We start from the raw sequence: 21,725 nt of genomic DNA on the forward strand, positions 1-21,725 counted from the left end.
GAGGTTCCACACCTCTGCCTTAGGCCCTCAAGTAAAGAGAAGTGTGAAAAAGAGGCCAGGACACAGAGAGCCACCAGATATATGTTTAAAGATTTGGGCATGCCCAGTGAGATTTCAAAGAACAGCACCGCCCTCGCCCCCTGACCTTTAAAGCCCCAAATGGCCTCTGCCCAGTATACCTGAAGGAGCGTCTCCGCTCCCATTGAGGTCCAGTGCCGAGGGCCTTCTGGCAGTTCCCTCGCTGCGAGAAGCCAAGTTACAGGGAACCAGGTTGAAGGCCTTCTTGGTAGTGGCACCGGCCCTGTGGAACGCCCTCCAACCAGATGTCAAAGAGAAAAACAACTACCAGACTTTTAGAAGACATCTGAAGGCAGCCCTGTTTAGGGAAGCTTTTAATGTTTAATAGACTGTTGTATTTTAATCTTTTGTTGGAAGCCACCCAGAGTTGCTGGGGAAACCCAGCCAGATGGGCAGGGTATAAATAAATTATTATTATTATTATTATTATTATTATTATTATTATTATTATTATTGAGGTTCCCTCACTGTGAGAAGTGAGGTTACAGGGAACCAGGCAAAGCACCTTCTTGGAGGTGGCGCCCGCCCTGTGGAACGCCCTCCCACCAGATGTCAAGGAAATAAACAACCATCTGACTTTTAGAAGACATCTGAAGGCAGCCATGTTTAGGGAAGCTTTTAATGTTTAATGTTTTACCATGTTTTTAATATTCTGTTGGAAGCCGTCCAGAGTGGCTGGGGAAACCCAGCCAGATGAGAGGGGTATAAACAATAAATTATATTATTATTATTATTATTATTATATTATAATCTGCTTTTGGAAGTCCTTCATGTTTCAAAAGAGAAGCACAACCCTGGATGCCACCTAAAGTCTAGGGGGGACAGTAATAATCTGTTTTATCCTAAAAGCCATTTGTGTGAATGAAATTTTATTATAATACAGGCGACTCAACTTATGCGGGGGTTATGTTCTGGGGACTGTGCGAAAAGTAAAAAACATGTATAGTAAAAATACACTGGGTTCAATTGCTGGTGGGATTGCTAAACCATTTTCCCCAGAACTCTCCCCTGCGCTCTCTCTCTCTCTCTGTGCCAATCGCATAAAGCTGAGTGCACACAAGTTAAATGTGAGTAGGTTGCAAGTTACCTGTACCACATGGAAGGTCATATTATACTCTTACCATCCTTAATAGAAAGGAAAGTATGTCCATCTCATGCACTAGGAACTACTAATCTACTGGGGTACCAAGTTGAAATATTTATTTTTCCCTTTATACTTGGGGTCCTTTGGGGAGAAATCATATGCTACCATCCCTTAGACTACCAGCTGATCATCAGAAACCAAGCACACAAGGGAGTCAGCAATGCGACAATGACCTCATTGAGGATTCAACACATAAAGCGCAGTTGCAAAACAATCTTTATTCTGGCTGAAGATCTAGTACAATTTTTTAAAAAGCAACTTAAAAACAGGACACAGCTCCATCAATTTCAGAAAGCCAGCATCTTTTAAGGAGGTGCATTTACCTTTTAAAGGCAATGTACAAAGTGATCCATTTAGCTTCTTCCTCCCTTACAAAAATTAAAAACAACAAAATTTTTAATGTTTTAAAGACATTTAACAGAACAGAGCTTATTTTTTTTTCCTAAGGAGGGAAAAAACCAAGAATAAAAATAGCAGCATGTTGGGCAGCTAATGCAGTCTCATAGGGACAAATGGTAATGTAACTTTTCCTAATTTTGTATCTGGCTCATTTTAAAAGCAGATCTTACAAGATCTGTGGGGTTTCTTTGTGTGTATGTTTTTTTTAAAAAAAATGGAATATTGCATTTTTAACCATGTCCCATGGGAGGCATTTTGCTTGGAACTGCCCATTCTGAAAGCGATCCTGAACAAAAGCCACCTTAGGAATCACTTTCCCAAACAAATACCATGCATAGCAAAAGCACTGTGTTAAAACTAACCAATGTTCTTCTCAATGAAAAACATCAGAATGACCCCCCTTTCCCCAAAGCATCAAAGCTCATTGTTAATTACATGACAAAGCCACTTTTTCTACATAACAGCTGACACTGAAACATAAGATTTGGCTTGACACATTAAAACAAATTCTAGAAACATGACCTTTTCCAAGCTCCCTCTGTCTTTGAAACAAGTTGCTGGAATTTGAAATCAGGTGCATCCAGATCATTCACTCTTCCCTAGTCTGAAGGGCAGGTGGGGTGGAGAAGGTTGTGTGTTCCTTTTTCAATAAAAGTTAGAGACGTTGAAATATGCTCAGTTAAGTACCATGATTGAATACAGCAGACTTCTTCCATTTCTCTTTTATAATAGGAAATAGTGATCTGGACTCAATTTTTCCTCCTTGTAAAAAAAACAAGAAGAAAGCACTCCCCCTTTATACAAACTTCCAATTAACAGCATTTCTCTATTTTATTTGCAATGCATCTTCTGCCAAATGGCACAAAGAATCTCCAGGGCAGCCAACGACACACAAAACGATAAAATCTGAACATTAAAATACACCTCAGAACACCATCCAGCCTGCTCCTTCCAGGTTGTTTGAATACATGGGAAACTTGGGAGTAAAGTTTCACTTCATGCTGAAAACCGCGGTGAGAATGTGGTCCGTACACACACACACACACACACACACACGTAACATCAGAGACAACAAACCTAAGCCTCAAGTTAAGGAATCCATAACTTGTTTTGTCTGTAGTAGCTGTATTCATTTTAGGTGCACCGGGATATAAACAGGACAGTTCATATTCTAGAAACCCAGTTTAATTATCTTGGTAGCTCGGGAGTTTGGTTCTGTCTCTCTGCATCCTAAACCAGAGAGGGAGAGGCAATGAACAGAGGCAGAGTTTTGCATGTGCATCCACTGCTAGCTTGGGGACCACAAACTAAAGAGGCTATTGCTATGCAGCTTCCAAGGCTGAGACACTGTATCCAGCTCCGAAAGCTGCACATGTGGTTTCCCAAAACAAGATTGGCAACTGTGCACAGCAAATACTGTCAAACTGAGCAGTGGCGATCAATGGGGTGGCTAGTTTGGGTGGTGTGAGGACTAAATCCAGGCATCACCTTTCTTTGCCCCCATGGACCTACACTTAGCCTTCTCTAAACAGGTGATCAGAACTCGCAGCGCCACCTCTCCGTTTGACAATACGTCAGGTGCAGCCAACCTACAGATGCACAACTATCTCTGTCAAAGTGCATTCGGGTCCTATTACAATAGCAAACTACTTGCTATTCAGTGACCAGTCGTAATTTGCCCTCCAAGAACTATCACTGGAGCAAAATGCCTGTGTTTCCTCCCTGCTACTGTTGAGTGGAGAAGAATAAAGGAACTGATTAAAATTGGTATAGTTCTTGTTGATCAATGCTCCTTGAGATGAAATGTGACTCTCAGCCCACTTCCACCTGAGTAAACGTGAGAGTAATTCCATTGACTCTCATGAGACTACTCCAGTGAAAGCGGATTTAAGCTTGCAGGGGCAGCCCAAACTCCCGCCAAAGCCTTCTTCAAGGTTGGCAAAGCCCCAGCTGGCTTTAAAAGGGGTTTGAACCGAACCCTGAAGTTTTCTGAAACACACTGCATTCCTCAGAAAAGCAAAGCCAATGAGTGATAAACAAACTCCTCACAGCATCAAATATAAAGATACTAGAAGAAAAAAAAATAAGGACTGAGGGAACAAAGTTAATTTATTCATAGTGTTACCAAACAAGAAATATATATCTGCAAGGAGTCCGTAGTGCTTTGTTTTAAAAAGCACTGATTACCTAATGGGTCAAAACCATAAAAAGTTCCACAATATCTATTTTCTTTTCTCTTATTCACTAAAACAAAAAACAAAAAAAGACTTCCAGAGTTCCTTAACACTAATCTGTAAAATAGAAAATGCAACTATGATTTTTAAAGTTTTGCTCAAGAAATGCAGAATTTGGTTAGATACTAGAACAATGAGGTTTTATGTTTCTTTCATTACTTTTAATCCATTGGTACCTGATTTGTTTGCCTTTTCAGATGACTATATTTGTTTTTTGTTTTACTCCATAGAGATATGAAAGTAATAAAAGATTAATTGTGGGAAATATGTGTCGCAGAACCGGGGCTTCCTAAAATTATCCTTATTAAACTCTGTTATTCACAAAAATATGAAATATGGAAGCCAAATGCACACACGGTTGAAAAACCACCCACCAAAAACAATTTTTCCATACGATATGGAAAATATCTTGATGAAGTGTCTAGAATTGTTGGTCAAAATTTCACATGTCAATCAACTGGATTAAACTTGATTTAACTACCCTAGTAGCCAATGTTTTCTGACTGTTTTTCTGCAGCATTCAAAACAAGATGGACATTTGTCTTCATTCAAATACAAACAGAACCAGCACAGAAATCTAAAACTCTCCCAATAAAAAATATTGGGATTCCATAATCTGTAGGTATTTTTCAAACAATATTGTTGGACTCAGTGATACTTTGCAATGTTCATATATTCTTTTATTGAATAAAGCAGCTTTGAAGCTTATCAGGCACTGCCCAACAAAATATTTAGTCAAGAAGGAAATCTTGAATTTTAACCTTGAGCTAGAAGCCCAATTCTCTATACAAAGTGAGGGGGGGGGGGACCCTGTTAAAATAGTTCATAGTTTTAATTCTGAAACCACCTTTTACTGACATCCTGCACATTACTTTTAAAAAAATGGCCGAGGAAATAATGAACGAACTGAAAAATAACACCAAAATATGTATTAAGGGAACATTTTGAGATGACAAAAAGAAAAAAGCTTATCCTCTAGTTACACTTGAACAAATACAGCCTATAGAAAATGAAGTATTGCATAGCAGTGTAAGGATTTAGCTTTCGGTGAAACAAATAGTGAACAGAATGAGTTTGGTATTGACAGTATCCATCTAAGATATTTAGTCATCCGGAACTATGTACATATTATATATACTGTATGCCATAAAAGTCCAGTTTTATTCAGTCTTAAATATCTTCTTAAAACAGGAATTTAAATGTCTAAACAAAAACACTTCCTGGCACTTATGTTACCCACGTCTGTTTTAAAGTGTCTTCTAAAGTGTCCCTTAAAACGTGAAAGTGCCGCTCTGCTACATATCATTCGCCAGAAAACCAGCAATCCACAAAACTGGCAATCCGTATCCTCTGTGCGCAACCACATCACCCAAGTCGCAACGGAGAAATTCTGATGCCACTTTACACAGCCCCTGCTGCACTTTGGAGTCTTCAGAGTTCCAACATTTGAGCTCTTAAAGCTTCGACGAGGTGGTCAGCAAGCACCATGGTTAAAGGCCTCTATGTCCCTGCAGGGAGACAGGTATAGCACTTCTCTTTTGATGTGTTTTGCCTTCTGCTTAGTTTTTTTTTTCCTCTAAAAAAGAAAGCACTTTAGATTAGAAATGTGTGTTCGCAGCTCTTAAAACTGCATTCTCTCCCACTGCGGTTGCGAAGAAAGCTTCAGTCCCATCTGAAGACAGATGGCTTTGACACTTTAGCTCCAACTCAAGAGCATTCTCTACCCAGAGGCCTCAAGATTGTTGAATGATCTTTGTGGGTGTTTTAATAGAAAGAGACAAACCCCAGAGTATTATTAACATCTTCATCGCCTCTGCTGTGCATATACTGGATAGGCTAGTGTGACATTGAGAGAGTCATTGTGTTGCACTAGCGATGTGTGTTGATAATGTAGCACCAGTTCTTTCAGCGAGTTGTACAAGTTATATGGCTCTGCAAATCCAAACCCAGTAGGCGTTTCGTTGATAACACAATGCTTCACTTCACCATCCACACTAAAAGAAGAGAGAAAGATTTTTTTTAGGTACATCCTTCTTATTTTAAGTTATCCTTAAAATGAGAAAATAAAAAAACCCTTTGTTCCATTATTACTATATAACCTAAAATTACTCCCACTGCTCCACTCGCCTTTAACTAATAATTTTTTTGATTTTGTGGCTCCACATACGGATAACCTAAAGTTCCCTGTTTCTCTGAAATAATTTCAACATCTCTCAGAATATTTCTTGAACTTTGGCTGCAATCCTATACATACACCCCTGGGAGTCCCACTGAATTCAACGGAGCTTACCTCAAAGTAAACATGTATAGGATGACACTATTGTTCAAAAACATTTCGTATCACTGAATAAAGTTTGAACATTTTTACTTTAATTCATGTTCAAGTCATTAATTGGACACCTTTATGTCAACAACCAGCCTTCACTCAGAAGTGAAGTTAGGCCTAAAAGTGCAGAACATATTGGGTTGGCAGAGTGAGCATTTAAAAAACATGGCTACTCAAGGAAACAAGTATGGGATTGTGAGGGGAGCACGGCCAAGCAAATTACACTGGCTGTTGGGGTCTTCCCCACCAGCAGAGCAGATAAGCATATAACTAAGAGAGATTAGACAGGGAGGAGAGCACATAGGTGCGTACAAATGACCCACAAATGCTGGTAACTGATAATATTAAAATGTTAAGATTCAGGACAATATCCTCATAGAATTGGAAGGGATCATGAGGTTCCAGAACTGTTTTCCCAACAAGGGGCTCAAACCTACAACCCTGAGAGTAAGAGTCTTGTGCTCTACCAATTGAGCTATCCCAGATACCTCAAACATTATTAGTCAGATTCAAATGCGAGTCCCGCTAGAACAGCGAGGGTTCCCCTTCTCTCCTTCCTCCTGCCCAATTGGCTCTGGAGAGGTTGGGAGATCCCCCCGAAAGCCCACAGGGGTAGGAGAGTTTGTTCCCTCTGGCAAGAAGTCAATGCTTTTGCTGACAGAACAATTGTAAGAGTGTGATGCTGAATTCCGCCCAATGTTGCAAGATGGATAATTTTTAATGGAATTGAGGATGTTACATGTCCCACTGCTTTAGAAGTAGGGTAAAACATTTGGATACATACACAACGGAGCACGCAGAGCAACCCGGCTTGCTACTTTCCCGAATAAGGAATGTGCCATCCCTTTTCCCACGCAGCAAATTTTCTGCTTGGCCTCTGTTGATATTTCCTACATTCCATGTTCGCTCATCATGATGAGGCAAATCCTCATCATCTTCCACCATAGAATATTGCCTATTGGGAGGAGAAGCAACATGTAATAGTTAAGAACCAGATGAAATTAACTTTTAATATATTTATTACACTTCCACCCAGATTATTTAATTCAGGACTTCAAACGTTGGCCCCATCAGCATTCTCAAATACAGTGGTACCTCTAGTTACGGACTTGATCCGTTCTGAGTTGCCGTTCGCACCCCGAACAGTCTGCAACTAGAGCGCTGCTTCTGCACATGTGTGTGGCGTGATAGAGCACTTCTACACATGGGCGAGATGCACAGAGCGCTTATGCACATGCAGCGAAACCCGGAAGTATACACTTCTGGGTTTGCTGCGTTCGTATCCTGAAAAAACGCAACCAGAGTCTGACGTAACAAGAGGTACATGAGGGCATGATTCAGGCTTTGATGAGAAGAAAATAATTTCCTAATCATCATGACTGTCTTCCAAATATTGTAATACACAAACTACAGAATTGTTTTCCTGAGTCTACAGGATGTACAAATTGCTGCCTGCAACTTTTGCCATGTGGCAACAAAATGAGATCAATAGGATTCTTGTCAGCTTCACATTATGTTAACAACCCAGTTATTATTATTTTTTAACAGGTTGGATTCAGACTGCCTTCCATAGGTGGAAAGTCTCCTTCCAACTGTCTAGATCAATGTGAGCAATGCCAAGGAGGCAGAGTGGCGGAAGGTGGAGTGAACAGGTAAGCCATCTCCCTTCCCCCACCAGTGAGAATGGAGCCTGGACCTAAGCCAACATGACTGAGAAGTTCTCAAGTACTGCCATCACTAATGGTGCTGCCCTGCTGTCAGCACAAAACAGTTCAACATGAGCCAGCTTTGGGTCTGCTAAGATGGCTCTAGTTTTCAAACAAGACTATGCATTCACCCAAAACACAGATTGTGATCCATAATCACAAATGTGTCTTAATGTGTCTTATAAATAAAGCGGAACAAGCCCTAGATTAATGCAGAGTGTTCCCGCTAACAGGGAGTAAACCCCCCCCCCCACTGCTTCTCCCCCAATCTCACCTTGGTGTTATTTAAAAGCATTCCTCTATGAATTTAGAATCTGCCTTGTTTTGCTGGTTTACTGAAAACACATTCTGGAATGCTCAGCAGCAGCATAGCAAATACCTTTCCAAAAGAGCTAGCACCCAAAGTTTGTTGAAACCCTGTTGCCTTCACATTTACTTGCTCCAAACATCTAAGGCTTCAGCAGCTGCTGCAAAATCACTATTGTGGGTTCAATAGTAATAGTAATATAATGTGGTTGCAATTGTCATAGTAAACTAAGAGCTTCTCTTTATTGAAAAGAACAGGAGGTGCCACAGACCTCTGTGTAGATAGAAAACTAGATGAAAGGTTGACTATCTCCTCTACTTCCCTAGGATTAAGATGGAGAAAAGGATAACCACCTTGTAGTATCAAGGCTGTGGGAGAATCAGACGCCTTAGCCTCTTTTACAAAATATGAAATTGCTAAGGATTCAACTCTTAGCTCTCCACTAGCCCAAAAAGTAAAATTGATGCCCAAGCTAGCCTTCTTGAAGAGACCAAGTATCACAGTCCCTACACTACAAGATTCATATTCCATCAATGAAAATGTATAGAGTCATAATTTAACTGGTGTAATACAAGTGCTCAAAAAGACTATGGATTCTTACTCTTCTGTATTTTCATTGCCAAGCCATTCATTCAGTTTCTTTTGCCGAACTCCCTTCTGAGTCAGCCACCTGAAAAGTAAATTTGAAGGCATAGTTAGTGATGGAAATATGCATTAAAAATGGACTCAAATTGAAGTAGTACACTTAAAAATCTGGCAACTCATAGGCACTTACATCAAGTACTGATCTCTGGTCTTTCTGAGCTGTATAAGGTCTGGTTTAATGCTGTTCATGCGTTTGTCTATCTCCCTGTATTCAGCAGCTTGCTTCTTCAAATCTTCTTCCAGTCTATGCCGACTGTCCACAATTTCACTGATTCGAGATTTCAGCTTTTCATAGTTGTGCATTATTCTGGAGGGGAAAATTAGGCATGTTAGGTTCTAGATAGATTCTTAACGCACTGCTCAGGCTTGCAGTTTCTTTAGAGCACTTTAAATATAAAAATCTTAAGACACTGCTACCAACCTTTGTATTTCTTTCTCATTTCCTTCCCGTTTGAACTTTTCAATATATTCTTTGCTGTATCTTTCCTGTGTTTGGCACTGCTCTTCAAATATTTTTATGGTTTCATTAAATGCTTCAATAGCAGTTCTTTTCATTTGAATTTCCTAGAGGGGAGAAAAGCTGCAAATTCAGTTTCTGCAAAACTCAGAAAGGGGCTGGGTGTTCTATACCTGAAACACATTTGTGATTGGGTATTTTTTTTAATGCCAGTAAAGTAGCAAGGGTGGTTGCCTGCATGTCTTTCCTTCTGATGCCTGAAAAATCAACTTTGATTGGAGAACACAGGAAGTTGCCGTGTATTGAAATCAGACCAGTGGTCCAGCAAGCTGTGTACTGTCTGCTCTAACTGGCAGTGGATCTCCACAATTTCATAGAGGAGTCTTTTCCAGCCTTACCTGAGGATGCTAGCGAGTAAACCTAGGACCTGCTGCATGCAAAGGATGTATGTGCTCTACTAATGAGCTACCACCCTGCCTTGGCTGAGATCCAAGGAGCCAAGCAACTAGTTCTATGTGCCCAAGGGTGCAATGGGCTGGTGTGCGTTTTTGAACAGCAGCCTTGCCCCTCAACCCACTACCACCACCACCCATGGCAAACTAAGCTGCAGGGGCATTCAAAAGCAGGTGTTCAAAGAAAAAAGGTCAAAACTTCTGCAGGGCACATCTAAAGTAGTTCTATCAAACCCATCATTTGTTCACTGCATTTTTGTAGGTTTACAGCAAAGGTAATAAAGACATTTATATATCTATATACTATGGGCTGGATGTGTACTAAGTTAGTTGTGTTTCGTTCCTAACTGTAGGTCTGCTGATTTCAATAGGAACTTAGTTCAACTTCCAGGCTGGATCCAGCCCAATATATACTCAGCATCACCACTATTTTCAATTGTAGGAACACTTTACTCTAATATTGAGTTCGTCTGAGCAATTGGTTAGCTTTCCTGGTTTTATTTTGGCTATAATAAACGCTAAAACCAATAGTTTACTAGTGACAGTACCATAAAGCATTAAGTCCAGTCTAGACACTGTTCCTGACTCCAGTGGCTAAGTTGAAGTCCTTCAAGAGTACTAACAGTACTGTGTTCATATACCTGTGCAACTATGTTATTCTGATAAGAAATAGAGCATCATTATTTAAAACATATTTCTTGCTGGGGAAGTCATTATTATCACGAATATAAGCATAAGTCCGAAACCAGGTATAGTAAAATTACAAGTGAGTTGTGTGTGCAGAGATAAAACACAAAACTATAGTGTTACTATAACCCAGAAATAATATTTTTTTAAAAGGCATATCCAAATCTTTAAGAAGTAGAAGATTCCTCCCATATCAACAGAGCGGTTTACTCACACTAGTAAAATCTAGTCTCTGTATAGATAGTGTCAACTTTCCTGCTGGGCCCAGCTGTCTTATTCAAACAGCATATAATCTTTACTGTAAAATTTATTAATTAATAGTGTGCTAGTGCCCCTGGATGTGACCAGACAAGAAGCGCAGTGGCCAAGCAAATGAGGAGTGAAACAACGGCAAGCTGCTCCACTATTCAAACCATACACTTTTCGTCCTTTCAAAACATATACTCAAAGGTCATCTTAGATTTAATCTCAGAATGCTCCTGTTATAGTTCCTACTGAAGGCCCCGCTGTGGCAGAGTGCTTTATAGACTGAGTTCATGGTAGACATTCCACACTACTCACCTGAGATGTTCTTGTGTAGTCTTCATAGAGTCTGTCATACTCTCTGTTCTTCTCTTGGAATTGGATATTATATTCATGCAATTTCTTCCCAACTGCTTCAATGCTATCCTCTTTAACCACTTGATCCTGGAAAGACAAGCACATGGAGATACATGTCCAATGAAGACCAGGCTTCTTAAATATTCATGTTTCGCACAATGCAATGGGTTGGGTCTAGAGGCAAGCATGTATAATGCAGCAGCCCCCCCTCATCACCAGTAATCAGCCAAGAAATTTTGACTGAATGAACGTCCATGGATTCTGCACATGACAGAATGCATTGCTTACAATGCTGCCACCGAAAACAGATGTATAACCCATGCATTTTATTGTGGAATGAGCTTATGTGTTTATTAAATGCAACGGCTCGTTCTTCTTGCTTACAAGAAAAAGCTCGTGTCGTGATTAGCCTATTAGTCCAAGATGTTTCCTTTGCTTATGCCACTTACGGAGCTCCTGAAATGTGCACCACTATTCAAATCAGCAACTTTTCGTTTTAATAGATTTATAAACCACTCACATTACAAAAATACCAAAAGCTGTGTACAGAAAACAAAAAATAAGTAAAAATATATACAAAAACAACAGCAGATGGCAACACTGTAGCAACAGCAGTATTCTGCACCATTATTAGAACTTCTGGACCAAACTCAAGAGCAACCCACATCTAGTGCATTGCAGCACTCATTGAGGTTACTAGTACATGGACTGCTGTGGCCAGATTGTACCTGCCCAGTAACATTCACAGCTGGTAGAAGCCACGTGTAGCCACTGATACCATTTGAGCATCTAATGACAAGGTTGTATCACTGTGTAGCCCCAGACCATGAACTTGCTCCTTCAAAGGGTGTGTGACCCCATTCAGAACAGGCCAATGGCCATTTTCCCAGACCCGGGAATGACCACCCACAGGGTTCCTATCTTTCCAGGATCCAGTCTCAGTCTTGGTCATTTCCAGCCTACCACTGCATCCAGATGCACACCCAAGACTTGCAGATCCACTTATAAATGAGATAGTTATTTAGATAACAGTGCACATTCCAGAAGAGGAGCCGTGTTAGTCTGTACTAGCAAAACACCCCATGGCAACTTAGACAAACAGATTTAGTGGGCATGAGCTTTTCCTTGTAGGCAAAAACCTACTCTTGAATCTGATGAGGTTAACATGGGTTAGGGTCAGTGAGCACTTAAATGTTACGTTAAACAGTAACCATGCCCCCATCCCCACCCCAATTCCTATCCTTCACAGATACATTCATTTTGTTAGAAGACAATCTTACAATATTTTTGTACTTAAGCAGAAGAGGAGATGAAAATCTTTTTTTTTTACCTGTTGATACTTGGATACCGGGTAAAGCAATTTAACATCCAGCTTTGGATTATACTGGGCTAAAGACTCGTTCCGGTAGTGGTTTATTAGCTCAACAACGGAATTGAACGTTAATGGATCCGAAAAGCCGTATTTCCCATCTCGGTGAAATATTTTGATTAATTTATTATTTCCTCCCTTCCTGTAAATAAAATTTAATGGGGAAAGTCAGTCATCTTCATGAGGAAAATGTTTCTTAAATCCAGCCATGTAAAATGCACTTCAGTAAATAATATGATGATGCAACAATATTTACCTTAGTGTAAGCGTATAGTCCCCATGCATTTTGGTGGAGGCATCTCGTACCAAGAAGGTGCCATCAGCTGTATCACGAAGCTTCTCATTCACCTCTTCCCTGTGATGGGACCGAAGCAACATCTGGTTTAGCTTCTAAAAATACTAGCCTTTCACTACTAACGTATTTTCTCCCTTTTTCTTTTTTATTCAGCACAGTCAAAGTATGAGGAAGTTTTCATATGAAAACCTGCCAAGTTCTGTTATTCTATGAACTGACTTCCCACTTGTTCCAAGAAGTTTATAGCAAGAGAGCTCAGTAATAGACTACTTTCTCCTGTATGTACAAAAATGTGAACTGCTAGCAATTGTATTCCTATTCTTTGGTATGAATTTCAGAGAGCTTTAGATGTAAAAACAAACGTTGGTGCTCTTGATACGTTTGCAAAACAGTTGTTTCCTGTTGTAAGTAACCAACAGAGAAATGTTTAACAGAATATAGCTCTGGCATGTTTTGTACTTCTGGTTTGCAAATATATGCTTTTTAACTCTTTAAAAGCACTGCCAACAAAAGCTGTGCTTCAATGTTTTAAACATTTCCTATCAAATAGAGAATGTGCTAAAAATGTGCATATATAATTAGCAAGATAAAAGGTTGCCCTTACCTTGAGATATCTCCCCAGTACCATTCAGCATCTTGCAGAGACATGTTGTTGTTCATACCGTTATTTGCTACAGTATTAGGCTTTGGAGGTTTGGGAGGCAGTGCTGCAAATGAAAACAATAATACATATATATTTATACTGCCTGCTGTGTACAGGTAGGTTACGTTCTAAAATGACAATCAACTTAAATCCATTGAGAAGAAGAAAATTATTTCAGCTCTGATTTATTTGTTTTTAATCAGCACTGCTTTTGAAACTTCTCCCTCTCCTGCCAGGAAGCAAGCTTAATTCCTCTAGTAAGCATTTATAATTTCAACACAATCCTATGGATCTGCTTCAATGTAAGCCCCACTGCATTCAACATGGTTTCCTCTAGATAAGTGTGCATATGATTGCAGCCTTGGTTACCTAAAAGTCCTGTGCTCTCAGCCAAGGAGAGCTCCTCCCCCCACTCCCATCGTAGCACAAATTGCAATTTGGGACTTGGAAAGATATAAACTGAAGTTTTGCACCTCATTTCCCATCCCTGGTATTCGCATCTTTCTATCATTCGATGTATTAAAATTATGCTACACTCCACACACACGCTTACAGACACATACTGATTTAATCATCCAAGAGGAATTACATTGCTTTCTAGAATCGACAACGCTGTGGCTAATAACAACTGGAAAATTACACAGCACTGCTATAGGGAAAGAATTGGGTTTCTCTGATCCTGCCAAAATACACTTTAAGGAGTCCATCTGTGACCCAAATATCCCTGGTTCTAATCTTAGCATTCTATAGGATAAAACTGCTCCAAACGGCAATACTGATTTTTCAAAAACCCACAGTCCTGTTTCTCAATGTCAAACCTGCATGCAGACACCAGTGGGTGCCAGAGAAGATACTGCAGGATTTCTGGCTTACCAGCTAAAAATGGGGGTGGGGGTGGGGAATCAGGACTAAATAAAAATTAAATCAAGTTATTTACGTTAACGGAAACTCCAATCTCATTTATCTACAACAATGCATGTGGGAAAGATGCACATCAAAATGAATGCTGTATTTTCAAAGGTTTAATGCAGCCCATTGATCTGCCTATCCTGTGCTAAATGAAAGTAGAAATGGTGACACCTAACATTTAATAACAGTGCCCAATAATTTAAAACGCCGTCATTGTTTTGAGAAAAAAAGCAGCTTTTTACAGCATTTTCTGCCTGACATCAAGACACACAAAGCAGGGCTATTTTTACTGTACAGTATAACAAACAGACCTACAGGTGAGAGGAAAAAACTAAAAACAGAAATCACCTGACAATTACAGTTTCATTAAGCAAGCCAAAGAGAATTCTGAACAATAACCCTTGCTGTCTTCTTTTCCCCCCATGCACTAAAGATAATTTAATTCAGCAACTTAACAGCCGCAAGTTAACCCCCAAATCCCAGTTCTGCTCTGAGAGCAGCTTTTGTGGCATCCAGAATATGCCAGCCTCCGACAATAATGCTGCAACGTTACCTGGTGGGTCCATTTCTATGTAAAACATCAAATCCGTGCCACAATTTATATCTGTCCTAGGATAGTCTATGTCCAGTTCTTCCATGTTCCAGACAGTGTTGTACATTTGTACGAGTTTCAGCGAGTAAGCTCACTTAGAAGGAAACAGTCCGGATCTCTTTGTAATGGTGTCTTGGAATTCATTTTAAAACCTATAAGGGGCTGCACTGTAACCTATTACATCATAATCCCCAGCCAATCATGTCAAAAATAATGTCACTGGACCACTCCTGTTTCATTCCTCCCCCCCACTCTTATTCCTTGTTAATCTTTATAACAATTGTCATTTCAGAAAGAATAGACACTTCACAGAATTGTGATCGGCACCTGATTGTATTTATAAAGACGACTGAACATGTTCTCAGTTTACACTGATTCCACCCCCACCCCCCCTTTAATCTTTTCTGTCGGCTGCTTGGTACATTCCACTGCTGGCAGGTTGACAAAAGGCTGATAGCAGCAGCAGGAAGCGTTTTTCCTTCAATACAGTAGATTTCTTGGTGCACAGAGAGATCACATCTCTGTCCCAGCTTTCTGTTCTCTAGCAGGGTTTACGACTGACTGCAATCCTTCCATGCACATTTTGACTCTACTACGGGTGCGCTTTTTAAATAAAAGCCTGACAAGAGGAAAGTTCGGAAGCTCCAGATATATTATCAAGTGCCCATTTTGCACAAGTCTGGGTACCAACCGCTTCTTTAAAACACAAGGTCCTGTACTAATAACATGCCACCTTCAAGAAATGCCCTTTTTCAGGAAAGCTGGCAAATGCAATTGTCTAATTCTTCACAAAACGTAGAAACTCAGAATCTATCTTTGCTGTTTTGAGTTCCAATCAGTCTTTTTTTTAAAAAAAAGGTAAACAACGGTAGAAGTTTACACTGCTATGAGCAAAACCAAACAACTTCCTGTTAATTAAATCAAGCCCACCATCGTTAAATGCTTAGCAAAATACAACAGAATATATCAGTATGCCTAGTTCATACTGCTTCTTTTGACCTCCTGTCATCAGGGCATTTGCCATTTTGGCAATTCCTGAAGAGCAAAAATTCTTGGTCAGCCTTCTCTGCTTTAGACTGGATATTTTCTCAGGTCTCTTCCTCCAGGCTCCCTCACAGCTAAAGTGACCTATTATTTCTTAAAAAGGTGATTTCTTACTCAGCATCAGGGGAAAAAAATCCTTAAAGAAGTCACCAAGCAGACAGATTCTAATATTTTATACATTTATCACCACAGAAAGCCAGACGTGGAAAATATTTAACTCATTAGTACTACTGTTGCCTTACCAATTCTTATACCGGAACTCTAGGTGATGTGCATTGCAGAACACCACGAATGAAAGCCAACTCACATCTTCTAAGCACTGCACATACAAATGAACTCTTGACCATTTTTATCCTTCAAGACAAGTACTAGCATGTAAGGACATGGCTGCAGCACCAACAGCAGCAAAAACATGCACACACTCGTTGCCCTGCAACAGCCATGCTTAAACCCATCCCACAGTAGCCTCCCCCTCCTCTACAACCCTTTAGGTGGACATGCTCCAGAGATTCCTTCCATTTGCCTCATGTAACAGGACACTTCAGACAGTCCCAGACACAAGTCCAAACATTGAACTTGAGGGTTTAGCCCACCTGCTATCCAAACAGCTCTGTTGCCAAGGTACATTTCTTAAATTAGGTTCTGAAAGACGAAAGAGCACACACAGCTAGCTCCCGTAGCCCAACGAGGCAGTCGCTGTCATTTCTATTTGTTTCCCCCCCTCAAGTCGCTTTTAACAGCAAAAGTGGGAAGAATAAGTACACTCCCTCACCAAAAGTTTTACTACTGGCTAAACTCCGGAACAGCCACACTTATATGATCAGGTTACTGCTTGACCCAAACTAGTCTAGCTTGCTGTGACACGATGTGGAAAACCAGAACAGGCAGGACACTGACAGACAGGTGATTTTCCACTGTTCCAGCAGATAACTGAACAGGTGTCAAGTTTCGCTCAAATCACATTTTAACTATGAAAGCTTGCTGATTAGTCTAATGATCATATACAGTAAAAGTATGCATATACAATGCATATATGCATGCATTTATATATATGCATACGCACACATAATATATATGATCACATGCATTTCATTTAAAGATTGTATGTATATATATATATATACACACACACAGAGAGAGAGAGAGAGAGCAAGAGAGAGAATGAGAGTGAGTCACTTACTTTGTATACTGTGCATGGCACTTGGTCACCCTTGCATTTGACAACCTGAAATTGCCAGATTGTAGATGGCCTCTACCCAGCTCCACAGAATTTACATGTACCAATAAATTTCAAGAAAATAAACTATCCTTGGAACCGAAGGCAACAAGAATCAAGTGTCTCCAAAAGTGTCTTCTAGCTCCTTAATTCCAGAAGAAAAAGCAGCAACGTGCAAAATAATAATAATAAATAAATAAAAACTCCAAGTCCTCTTACGCTTTAGAAAGAATTGACTTCTTGCGGCTCTCTCAGACTATCTGCTCACCTCTATTTCATCACTGATTTTAGTAGTTAAAAAAAAAAAGTCCTCTGCAGCTTGCACGTCTCTCTGAGATAAAGATCTCAGTTTCATGATTAACTTGGGCAGGTTCAAATATTTGCTGAGCAAGAGATTTCAGGCGGGTGGGGGGGGAGGGTAGGCAGAGTCAAAGTCAGAGTTGTCATCGGCTAACAAGTGGCCAATGCAAGACTAACCCAGTCTCATTTTAGCCAAGTAAATGAGAAGACCATTGTAAGTGGCCTTAAAATAGTCTCTGTAGCTGGCTGCTGCATGCAGAAGTGAAGTACAGGACTGTCAAGAAAAGCATTATGAGCAGCCAAACACAGGAAGTGGCTGAGCTGGGGAGGGGAGGGGGGGGAGAGAAACAGAATGAAAGCCTTCCTTGTAAAGTTCTGCGCCTCTGAGAGCCCACAAGCGCAGAAGAAGCTTGTTAGCATTCACTGCATCACCTTCCACACACTTTCACCGGACCACAACGACAGGTGGTGTTTGAAGACCCATAAAATGAAGCCCCACACTGCTGAGTCAAATTAATATCAAGTCCTCAGTCCCTCCCTGAATGCCCGCTAGCTTCAACCTGGGTACATTGACAGCCACAGAGCTTTCAAGTTACATGGGTTTAAACTTGAAACTCAGCCCCTCTGTTTGCTTGCATTGCCTGCTTATATCAATCAATCAATCACTCAATCAATCAAATCAGGATTTATTAGTCAACTGACCATAATAACTTCTACGTATACTTTGGCAACTTTTGGCATCTCGGGTACCAACTGGTATTCTCAATCTTTGTTGGCCTGGGATCAAACTGCATTAAAAGTCCTGAATTTGGGCAGAAACATATTTTGGGAGATTTTACTTTCTTATGAGCTTCACATCTCCTTGCCTTTGACTACAAAAATAAAAATGTTATACAACCACAAAGGAAATAAGCTTCTGGTTCATTTAATGGGGAACAGAAAATTAATTGGGGGGGGGAGGGAGACAAATATTTATGTTTTCCACTTTAATGTAATTTGAGTACTATAGCAGCAATCTGCTTAAACTGTTCACGTTTAATTACAGAAACTGCTATTAATTACAGAAACCTGTTGACTCCATTTTATGATATTGTTTCAACGATTGTAGAAAAGTCCATTCCCATCTACTCTGACTTGGAATACAGGAATGGTATTCAGAGTCACTGCCCCCCCCCCCCATGCGTTTCTATAAACTTATAGGAGTATCTGATATTTAATTTGGGCTTGATTTAGTTCTTCCCCTATAGATGGCACCAAAAACACAGAACTCAGTGTGTGGAGCTAATCCATTCATGCGTGTGCAAGGCTGCATGCAGAAAGCAAAAGAGAGGGGCAGGATTGTGCCTTGTGTCTGCAATTTGATTTATTCTCTTCCATAAAAACCAGAATTTTACCACATCTTGCATAATTTGGTTACTTGTTTCATGGTGCTTGAAAGACTGGATTCACAAAGCATCTAAAAGCAGAGGTTGAATACAAACCCAACTTCCAACTGCAATATTTGTCTGTGTTACTTAGTTGGCTTACACTAAGGAAATCACTGGTGTCTGTATCCCCCCCCCCCCAACACATACAAAATAAGAAGCACTGACAAAGTATGGGAATCACAATTCAGCAAGGTATTTTATTCGTTTAAAATTATGTGAGCCTTGCTTATTATTAGCTTAGAAGGGGAGCCCTCTGCTGGACAAACATCAGAATGTAGACTGGCTTAAAGTGACAGGGATGCCAAGAGCAGGGGGATAGAGTTAAAATTATGTTTTTAAAACCAAATCACTTAGACTCAATAATTTTCCCTAAGCACAGGTGAGTTGTGATAAAGGATTATACTGAAATCTATAAATGCACAGTTTACAGTGATATCAATTGATAATGTACTTAAAATATTCCTTAATAAAAACATAGGGTGAAATACAGCACAGTGCAGGTGAATTTCCTTTCCTGAAATGAGACTCTTCCTTCCTTTTCTTCCCCTGAAGCCATGATGCTCCCCTCTCCCCACAAAGCAACAACAACAACAAGGTTTGAGCAGGGGGAGTATGCATGGATACGATTCAGTAGGTACCATCTTGGAAGAATCCTTTGACACTTGGTGTGGTGTCTATTCCAAGATAGAACCGAGTTTTCATAATCCAGTTTTCTAAAAAGGGTCAACCAACCATGTCAATTCAATGACCAAAGCTGCCATCAGGTTTCACATGCATTTTTTTCACAATTCCCTACAACAGCTCTCTAAAGCAGGAAACAGTTTTCATACCAGATCCAATCCAATCCAAATAACTTTACTGTGCTAGCCATTGGTCATGACAAATCTGAATCAAAAATAAATATAAGCAAAAGGGATGCTGCGCCACAAATAACAGTCTCTATTTAGATCTTTGTGTCTCCCTTACAGTTCACAGTTTTCATACCCAGTACCAATACATCCATTTGTTTCTGGGTATCCATTTTCAACCGACTATTGCTTTTTAAAATTATGCTCGCACACCCAAATCACATCTGTTTGACTTCACATTCTGTTCCCGAGACAGCCTCTACTGCACTCAGTTTTTTCAGACAACACCTTAAATCTGCTTTAAAGAAAAGTATGTGCCAAAAGTTTGCTTATTTGGTCATCAGTCACCAAAGAACACCTTACAATGTCCACAGTATACAAAATCCCCCAGCGAAAGGTTCTTTCCAACATTATGTCAGTGCAGTACCAAGGTCTGCCCTATGGTTACAGGTCATGGTTTCAGGAGAGTGACGTTAACCTTGACCCTGAGCTTGGACCATACCCTAAGCCAAACCTTTCCTGCAGGAGCCAAAAAGGCACAGGGAGGAGCAAAATGGGTGCAGGCTCCTCACTGGGAGTCAGCACATTCATGGAGCCATGGTAAGCCATACTCTTCTGCGTTGTGATGACATATGGCTTTAAGCAAGGAAAAAATGGTTGACAGATTACCATCCTTAGCTTACAGACAGGGGTGGGGACAGCACAGTAGATTGTGTAAATCTATCTAGGGAGTTTGCGGCAGAGGTGAGATTTGAACCCAGCTCATGGTACAACTGTGTATCTTATCTTTGGATATTTCTACACAGGAGTTTACCTCAGTGCTTAATCAGAAAACAAGGCAAGCAGGAAGCTACAATTGCATACCAGAACAGCTCCCGTGCACTGCCCTAGATTCCTCATAGCTGCCTTATGGACAGCGCGGCTTGGCAGAGTAGCCTACTTGGTTTTCAACTGTGAACATTGCTACCTGAAGTTAACCATCAGAGAAGGCAAAACCGTTTTGCCTCAGACTTCCCAATTCAACATAATAATAAAGGCAGAGGGTAAGAAAATGCCACAAGTACAGCCTTCTCCAAAATATACTTCAAAATGCCTCCAAAATCCAGATTTTCTTACCTGGTGCAGGTTGTCTTTCATTCCATTCACTTGTAATTAACACTTCCAGGATTTTTACGTGATGTTCAGGACTGTCAGAGCTGTAAAAAAATATTGGTCTTATATTAAAACAGGGAAGCATGCGCTGAACAAGTTGAATATTCTGAATAATATCAGACACATATACAAATGATTTCACTTGCTTCTGCAACTGTAATTGGTTTTCTAACTGCACGATTAAATGGGTGATATTCAACTAAGGTTTACTTAGTGTAGAGCCACTGGAATTAATGAACGGGACTAAGTTAGGGCCATTAATTTCAATATATATACTTTGGAGTGAAACTTTATTAAATATTATCTCATTATTAACTCACCCTAGTACCTTACGGTTGGTGGGGAGGTAAGAAATCTTATAAATAAATAAGTTAAATAAATGCATACACCTTACCTTGCTACCTGGGTCCTGAAGAGCAGAAAGCTGAAAATTTCAGCTAGGGATCTTGCATTTAAAAGGTTTTTGGTAGAGTTCTGACAAAGTCTGGAGAAATGTTTGAGCAGATACTGGAGTGTGAGCCAATACTGTTGAGGTATATTAGGAGATCTGATGAGCCTCTTCAGCACTTGAGCATATTCCTCTGAGTTTTGCACTTCTGCAAAGAAATGAACGTTTCCTAATGAGGTTCTTGTCATTCAACAAGAAGTTTTACAGGAAGACATGAATTCTTTCTTCTCTTGAACGATGAGAACTTTAGTAAGCATGGACAGAAAAAAGGATCAACTATACAAAAGTCAAAGTGAAACAGGAGTATCATTTGGTAAAAAGCCACAAAATGTTCAGCGTGTGCTGATAGAAGTCTGTCTTCTGTTTAGCATCATACATGATTGGGTAATTCTGAGATGTAGCTGATAAGCATCAGAGGTGCTGTTGTAACTTTGAAGGTTACACTAG

General features: G+C 40.1%; 1 protein-coding gene across 4 annotated transcripts in view; it reads right to left on the reverse strand.

Moving 5' to 3' along the window:
* Positions 1-1,420: 1,420 nt before the first annotated feature.
* Positions 1,421-21,725, reverse strand: part of PIK3R1 (phosphoinositide-3-kinase regulatory subunit 1) — a 63,850-nt gene continuing 43,545 nt past the window's right edge. For 3 of the 4 annotated variants that reach the window (XM_083403959.1, XM_083403960.1, XM_083403961.1), the window contains 11 exons: positions 21,225-21,426; positions 20,795-20,874; positions 13,304-13,406; positions 12,661-12,759; positions 12,366-12,546; positions 10,997-11,122; positions 9,261-9,403; positions 8,970-9,146; positions 8,796-8,864; positions 6,966-7,136; positions 1,421-5,849 (listed from right to left, as the gene is read on the reverse strand). In XM_083403959.1, the coding sequence (XP_083260085.1) occupies positions 5,660-5,849; positions 6,966-7,136; positions 8,796-8,864; positions 8,970-9,146; positions 9,261-9,403; positions 10,997-11,122; positions 12,366-12,546; positions 12,661-12,759; positions 13,304-13,406; positions 20,795-20,874; positions 21,225-21,426 (1,541 nt within the window). In that variant the 3' untranslated portion in view covers positions 1,421-5,659. Of the gene's footprint in view, positions 5,850-6,965; positions 7,137-8,795; positions 8,865-8,969; positions 9,147-9,260; positions 9,404-10,996; positions 11,123-12,365; positions 12,547-12,660; positions 12,760-13,303; positions 13,407-17,067; positions 20,073-20,794; positions 20,875-21,224; positions 21,427-21,725 lie in introns of those variants that run through there. The other variant, XM_083403962.1, reaches the window with a different exon arrangement.

Source organism: Podarcis tiliguerta (genome assembly GCF_965153285.1).
Source record: "Podarcis tiliguerta genome assembly, chromosome: 11".
NCBI lineage: Eukaryota > Metazoa > Chordata > Lepidosauria > Squamata > Lacertidae > Podarcis > Podarcis tiliguerta.